The sequence below is a fragment of the Tupaia chinensis genome, unplaced genomic scaffold, assembly GCF_000334495.1.
Source record: "Tupaia chinensis unplaced genomic scaffold, TupChi_1.0 Scaffold000612_1, whole genome shotgun sequence".
Classification (NCBI taxonomy): domain Eukaryota; kingdom Metazoa; phylum Chordata; class Mammalia; order Scandentia; family Tupaiidae; genus Tupaia; species Tupaia belangeri.
Genome location: NW_006160131.1, coordinates 4,850,941 through 4,859,063, shown reverse-complemented (window position 1 = coordinate 4,859,063; position 8,123 = coordinate 4,850,941). Strand labels below are relative to the sequence as shown.

At 50.9% G+C, this 8,123-nt stretch overlaps 1 protein-coding gene across 1 annotated transcript in view; it reads right to left on the bottom strand.

Annotated features, from left to right (window-relative positions):
- The window catches only part of SH3PXD2B (SH3 and PX domains 2B), a gene marked incomplete at its 5' end in the record, with an annotated part of 73,691 nt that overhangs the window by 35,044 nt on the left and 30,524 nt on the right, over nt 1–8,123 (bottom strand). Inside the window, 1 exon segment of the mRNA XM_014591758.2 lies at nt 330–421. Within this exon segment, the coding sequence (XP_014447244.1) occupies nt 330–421 (92 nt within the window).

Here is an 8,123-nt window from a genome sequence, read left to right as displayed (position 1 = left end):
TGAGGCCTGGGCTGGGCTGAGCAGACAGCTCTGCTGCAGAGGCTACAGCCTACCCAGTTGCAGCACGCCGTGACCAGCACTGTAGCTAAGTGCAGGGCGCCGTGGGGTGACAGGAGCGGCACTCAACCAGCCTCCTTCACTGTCAAACGGGACTACTGCTATCACTCGCAGTGACTAGAAGGCCACACGGCAGTGAGGTCTTGCGGGGGCACCATCAATGAACTCCAGCTTGAGTTTTACTTCGCTTCACCTCAGCTGCCCTTGGGGCTGGCTGGACTGGCAGGAGGGCTTTGTGGGTACAATCTGGGGAAGTCCACAGACAGACTTACTCTTTGGGGGGATTCAGGTCCTCAGGTCTTGTCTCGAAGAACTGCAGCACCTCATCGCACTGAGAGATATAGGGGGGCAGCTGGATCAGGGCCTGGAGGAGAGAGACACGGGTGAGCCTTTGGGACAGGAAGGCCGTCAGGAATTGCACCCATATTCTCACACTCAGGCGGGCAGCAAGTCAACAGACCTGTTAAAACAGAGACTGTGGGGGCCAGAGGTGGCTAGCAGGTGGTTAAGGCGCTGGATCCCACAGGGCGGACTTTGTGGTTTGAGTCCCAGATCCAGCTGCTTGGAACACACACCAAGCACGCGTGTGTGCACCCCCCAAATCCTGAGGAAAATGGAGGAGAAGGGATTTGGTCTGGCCACCCCCGCTGGGGGGTGATCTCTCACTTCCCCTCTCTTTGTTTCCCTGCAGCAGGAGTATATACCCTATGGCAAAAAAACTAAAAACGAAACAGACCAGGGGCTCAGTCCTGGAATTCTGGATTCAGTAGGTCTGGGTTGGGCCTGAGAATTTGCCTTTTCCCCTCTTTTATTTAAAAATTTTATTATTATTTTAAAAATTTGCTATGTGACATGTGTGCTTACGAGAGAGAGAGAGAGAGAGAGAGAGAAAGAGGGAAAGCAAGACACCAAAGTCTGGAACTGGAACCACAGTTGGCCAAGTGGAAGTCCAGAGCCTTAACCATCATGCCACCTGCTGGCCCCGAGACTACACATTTCTTTTTTTTTTTTTTTTTAAGAAAGATTTTTGCTATGTGGCAGATGCACTCACCAGAGACAGAAAGCAAGAAATCACCCTCCCTACCCCCAGGGAGGATGGCTATGACGCAATCCCTTTTCCTCCAGGGATCCTGGGCACGCATGCGCACATGTGCACCCAGTGAGAATTTCAGGTACAGGATTCAAACTGTGGTTGGCCATGTGGGAGTCCAGTGATATAACCATTACACCATTTGCTGGCCCCGAGAATCTTCGTTTCTTCTTTATTTTTTCTTTTAGAGAGATTTCTGCTATAGGGTGCATGTGCTGGCCAGAGAGAGAGAGAGACAAAGAGACAGAAAGTGGGAAATCCCCCCCCAAGAGGGATGGCCATGCAGCGATCCCTTTCGCATCCATGCTCCTCTTGGAACCCAGTGACATCTGTTGGTCCTGAGGATGTGCACTTCTAACAAGGTCCCTCCCTGGTGATGCGCTGCTGGTGGTTTGGAGCACGTGTGGTTGTGTACGCATGCACACACAGAGGCAGTGCATTCCAGGAGACTTCAAAAAGTTCATAGAAAAAGAAAATTAAAATATAAAACTATAAATTGTAATTCTCAACCTAAGCTTCATCAATTCAAAACAAAAGTCAGTGTAGTCAATTTACATTATGAACGGAAGAAAATGGGTGCCCTTTACAGACTCCTTAAGATTAGGAAACAAAAACAACACAGGAGTGCAAGGTGGTGCCCATGAAAACGCTCCCAGAATTGCCCATTGGATGAGGCCAAGCAGGAGCACTACCTCGGGGAGAGGGCCTCTGCGGTGCAGCCTCCTGGGCATTCGCAGCTAAATCTTCAGCTTCCTCCAGACACGCATAACAAGCTGACGTGGGCCCTCCTAGGCCCTGCAGAAAATCCACATGCAAAATGCCTCGAGCATCCCCTCCACCCATGCAGACTTTTGCTCTGGACCAGTCTGCTCCTGCCTTGCCCGGACCACTCCACCTCCTGGCAGCCACTGGTTTGACTGCGCTTTGCTGTCAGGATCCTGCTGGTAAAACCGTGTGTCTTCTCCTGTCACAATTCTTTGAAGAAATGTGCCAGGATCTTGACCCGACTGGTGTAAAATTTCCATTGGAAGCTCTGCTCATGTCTGCAGCTTATCTGGGTGCAAGAGTTTGGGCACCCACTGAGCAAAGTCTGACCAACCTACATTTTTCAGTCAAAACTGTGTAAGCTGCACCATTCGGATGGCAGGGGTGCTGGCTACTGGTGCTGTTCATCATAGGTTCTCTTCAGTTAGGGCAAGGGCAAGAGAACTCTCCTTGCAAAATGCAGACGGTCTGGAATTCGGGCATCACATCCCACATATTCCACCTCGCCTGGTCCCTTCTTAAAACAACTCACTCATTTGCAAATGGCTGATCTCCTTGGGGCACTGTCCTCAGAAACCTTCCTTTCACCTTGGTTTGCTGTCACTGTGACCTTGATGCCTGCCCACTCACACTGCTCTGCTGAGGGCCCTCTTCTAACCGGTGCCTTACCCTTCTCAGCCCCAGATTCGATCCCCTCCAGATGCACTATAGCAAGTTAGTACGAATTTATTTTGGGGCAAAAAAAAAAAAAAAAAAAAAGAAATCCATACATGGTTTTTCATAATATAAATTTTCCATGACCATTTTGTTCTTCTCTTTATTTTTTGGGGGGAAAGGTTTTTGCTATAGGGCACATGCCAAAAAGAAAGTGAGAAATCACCCACTGGGAGGATGGCCACGCCGCAATCCCTTCTCCTCCATTCTCCTCTCAGGATCTTGGGCACGTACGCACTCGCGCCTAGTGTGAGTTTAAGCCACCGGGTCCGGGACACGAACCGCGTTCAACTACACGGGACTCCAGCGACATAGCCGTTAACGCTAACTGCTGGTCCCATTTCCATTACCATTTTGAAGAACCCTCTCATGTGTGCATGAATGGAATAGGCATATCTGGACAAATACTATGTAAATTTTACACAAAATCAGATCATACTATATATGGTATTTGGTAAATTATGCTTCATTTATCAATAAATCGTGAATTGCATGCTACTTTGTTATTTCTTTCCTTTTTAAAAAAATTTATTCTTCTTAAATTTGACCAGAGACAGACAGAGAAAGACAAAAGGAGATTCAGAAAGCAAGTCACTAGGCCTGGGACTCGAACCACAGTCAACCATGTGGGAAACCAGTGCCTTAACCATCACACCACCTGATGGTCCCCCTTTCCTTTTTAACTGGCAGAGAGTGCAGTCACTAAAGACAGCCAGAGACAGAGAGTGGGAGAAAGCACCCCCATGGGTGTGGTCAAGCCACAACTCCTTGTCTATCCTGTAGGGATTTGGGGCATACACACAACATATGCCCAAGAGTGTTTTTCAAGCTACTGGGCTGGGATCTGAACTGTGGCCAGAATGCAGGATCTGGCTCCCATAACACTATGTTATGGGATGGCCCCATTTCATTATTTTTCTTTATGTATTTCTTTTTTTAGAATTAATTTTTAATTTTATTATTATTGTTAATTAGCTATAGGTATGAATGCTCCCCAGAAAGAGAGAGAGAGAGAGAGAAAGAGAGAAAAAGAGAGAGAGAGGAAGTAAGCTGCCAGGTCTGGGACTTGAACTGTGGTTGGGATGTGTGTGGTTGGACTCCCATGTGGGAGTCCAGTGCCTTAACCACCGTGCACCTGCTGATCCTCATTATTTTTCTATAATGTCATCCACATTGAATGTTGGGTGTTTCTCATATAGATGCATTATACTTCATTCAACTATATGCTGCTGACTGGTTAACATTTAGGCTGTTTCTTTCTTTCTTTCTTTCTTTTTTTTTTTTTGAGAGATTTTTCACTATAGGGCACGTGCGCTCGCCAGACAGAGAGAGAGACAGAGAGACAGAAAGCAAGAAATCACCCCCCAGGGGGGATGGTCACGCCGCAATCCCTTCTCCTCCATTCTCCTCTTGGGATCTTGGGCACGCACGCACACGTACCCGGCGTGAGTTTTAAGTTACCGGGTTTGGGATGCGAACCGCGGTCGACTACGTGGGAGTCCAGCGACATAGCCATTACACTAACTGCTGGCTCCCACATTTAGGCTGCTTCTAACACGCTGTCATGTATGTCTTAACACAAGAAGCCAAAGGGTTAAAGTGGGGGCCAGCAGGTGGTGTAGTGGTTAAGGTGCTGGGCTCCCACATGGCCGACCATGGTTTAAGTTCTGGATCCAGCGGTTTGAAAATCATGCCAGGCACATATGAGGGTGTGCCCAAAATCCCGAGAGGAGAATGGAAGAGAAGGGACTATGGTGTGGCCATCCCCCTCAGGGGTGGTTCCTCACTTTCCCTTTGTCTCAGGTGAGCGCACGCACCCTAAAGCAAAACCTAAAAACAAAAACACACAAGGGTTAAACCAGGGAAAGGAGGTTATCACTTGGATACAGCTACTAGACTCAGGCTGACGGGGGACTGAAGCCCTGGATCTCCCACTGGCCAGCTCCACGTGAACTCGCTCCACTGCTCACGAGCTGGGGCCTCAGAGCCTCCGCTGTGTGCTAACGGGCTACGTGAGGAGGCAGGTGGGGGCACAGGCAGGACCAGGCATTTGTTGTACCAGTTCACCTTCCAACAAGCACTCCTCGGTGACTTGATGGCATGTTCTTTGTGCCCTGCACTGTGTCGGCTTCTGTGCCACACACAAGATCAGTACAGGATGCGCCCTGCCCATTAAAGGGCTCGCGACCAAGACAGGCTCCCTAATGAACGGACGGCTTAGTTAACCAGCGTTTACTTAAGCCCACTCTGGCCCAAGTCCTGCCCGGGTGGTGGGCATGCACATCTGAGTGCTCAAGTGGCCACATGCACACTTCAGTGTGAACACCTGTGACAGGCATGCCTCTCCACAGCCAGCGGACTGTGACCGCATGGCGCACGCCCCACAGTGAGGCAGGGCTGCCTTCTCCAGGAAGGCCCCGGCGCGCATGCACCTCTCAAGTGCCTTCTCGCCACGCTGTGCCTGAGTCTGAGGTCTGGAGTGGAGGAGACCGTCTGGTATTTTCTACACAGCCAGCCCTTAAAAGCTCACCACCCCAACCCAAAGTGACGTGCAACCGTGCTGTGCTGCAGCTGGCGCAAACGGGCCAGTGAAGAGAGGGATGCAGGTCTCCCATGTGGCATCTTCCACAAGGTTTCAGGGTATTTTGACCCTAGATGATTATCACCCACCCCCATCAAGATTTTTTATAATTACAGTAAAATAAACATAATAGGAAATTTACCACCTTAACTGTTTTCTATTTTTTTTAAAGAATTATGTAATTTTATTTACTTACTATTAGTTTTCAATTCGACGAGAGATAAGAGAGAGAGAAAGCAAGCTGCCAGGTCTGAGACTTGAACTGTGGTTGGCCATGAGGGAGTCCAACGCCTCAACCACCACGCCACCTGCTAGCCCGCATCTTCACCATATTCAAGGGTACAGTTTATTCATGTTATTGCGTAACCATGATGACCACCCACCCAGGACTCCTTCCACTTTGCAAAAGGGAAGCTCTATACTCGTTACACAGTAACTCCCCACCTACCTGCCTTCCCCGTCTACGTGTGAACACTACTCCATGAAATGAATACTCTAGGAGCCTCCGAGCACCTCGCACAGGGTTTTCCTTGGGTCCAGCTGGATTCATTCCTCACTCCAGGTCCATCACGCTGTACGAGTGCCAAGATTTCCTTTCTTCCCAAGGCTGAAGAGTACTTCCGTGTGTGTGTGTGTGTGTGTGTGTGTGTGTGTGTGTGTGTGTGTGTGTGTGTGTGTGTGTGTGTGTGTGTGTGTGTGTGTGTGTGTGTGTGTGTGTGTGTGTGTGTGTGTGTGTGTGTGTGTGTGTGTGTGTGTGTGTGTGTGTGTGTGTGTGTGTGTGTGTGTGTGTGTGCATGTGTACATATGTGCTACGTTTTGCTCACCTGCTCGTCTGTTGCTGACTCTGCATGCTTTTCGTGCCAGGCTCTGCCTTGACAGCAGACCCCTGAAGTGGTGGCTTGTCCTGCGTCTAAAGTGTGAAAACACCATGCATGGTGGGCGGGTGGGGAGCAGAGCCTCGACCCTGTCCCTGCCCATTCTTCCCCCTTCTGGGGTGGAGGATGCTGACCCACAGGCTTGCTGACTTCTCTAGCTTTTAAGCAGCTCCTGCTCTGTGGCAATTCCCTAGGGCTTGAGCTTCTCCAGGCCCGAGGCAGAGTCCCAGAGGGAAAAGAACAGGTACTTCCTTCCCCAACCCCCTTACCCCGGTTCTGACCCCTCTGCTTTTTCTTTACTTTTTCAGGGCAGCGAGGGGTCACGGTCTGGAGGCCCCCTGCGGGTCTCTCTTCCCTCTGAAATCTTGCAGCTCTTGCAGTTGAAACCACATAATGAAAGACGTGATTATGCGCTGGACTGTGGTGTCCTGGCTGCTTGGTGTGCAAATATCTGTGGCTCCCCCAGGCTGCAGAGCAACGCTCAGTGCTGGCTCAGCACTTGACTCCGCTCATCGGCGCTCTATGCGATCCCAGACGGCTGGTCCATTTTAGAGACGAAGAAATGGAGGCTCTGGTGAGGAGATTGGAGGTGATAGGCCAGGACGGGCAAAGCCTGATCCTCTCCCCAAATCCAGAGGGCAGGGGGTGGCAGTTGTTCCTCTGCCTCCTCCCCGACCAGCCTCCTCACATACCGGCCAGCGCCGGGAGAAGCATGACACTGGGCTGAAAGTATTTGCTACATGAGTAACGAGGGAGAGGACTGGACCTGGCCACGTGGCCCTGTGAGAGGACAGGCGAGTGGGTGTGGGACACGACCCCCCAAGATGGTCACCAGCTCTCCTGGAGGGGACCTCCCACGGTGCTCCTCGCCGAAATAAGCTCTCAGAGGATCCAAATGGACCCACGAGGGGACGGGACAAGGAGGCCAATGGAAACCTCCCGACAATGCCAACTTCTCTTCTGGTTTTGAGCTGTTCCTAGGAAGGAAAAGCCAAACTAAACCCTCACACCATCACGTCAGCCAAGTTCCTAATAAAACGCAGTGCCAGGGCTTTTATGTTTGCCCTTTCGTTCTGGATGGGCTGGCGAGCCGTGAAAAATGACCCAGAGCAGAATAACCCAGTGCTGGAACACTCCAGGGCTGGTCAGTTGTGACGAAGAATCACAGTTCCGGCAAAGCTCAGCTGTGCTCTGGAAGGAATCCTAGCTGTCTAAACAGCGAGATGTAGGACTGAGGGAGGGGGAGTGAACACCACCATGCTCCTCACGCCTCAATCCCTCCCCAGCCTCAGCCTGCCTGGGTCTTCGCACGAACCTGGTGTCCACGGGGAGGTCCTGGGGTGCAAACCCTGGACCTTCTCACGAGCACTGAGCCTCTCAGAGTGCGAGCAGTGTAGTACTGCCGCCCCACGTCCAGCCCGATGCCGGCCCTTCAGACCAAGGAGGCCGATCAGTACGGGGACGAGGACAGCATAGCCTGCTGCTGAAGGTAAGCGACAGGAGGTCAGACAGAACCAGCTCCTGACTCTGGCTGTCTCTAGTGGGATTCCAGCCAAGTCCCATTCCCTCTCGGAGCTTCAGTCTGCTCATCTGTAAAATGGAAATGAAAACCACCCGCCCTGGGGCTGCGCTGCAGGGATAGCAAGGACGTGGCTGGGAGGCTTCGTCACAGACTCGCTGCTTGGTAAATGGCAGCTGCCCTCTGGCTGTCTGCCGTGGTTGTAGAAGCGGCAGACGACTGCAGGGAATAACGCTCTGGCTGGGGAGACAGCAGTTCTCTTTCAACCTATTTAAGTTCAGAAGGAACGCTCCGGAGAGGTAACACTTCTCTAACCTGCCCCTGTGAGCAGGACCTGGGGGAGGCAGGCAATAGCAGCCAGCGAGATTTAGAGACACTTTTTTTGTTGTCGTCTCACTGTTTTTATTTTTAAGGAGTTATTTATTTATTTAATCCCATTTGTTATTATTATTATTATTATTATTATTTGACCAGAGAGAGAGAGAGAGAGAGAAAGGGAAAGCAAGACAGCAAGCTGACAGG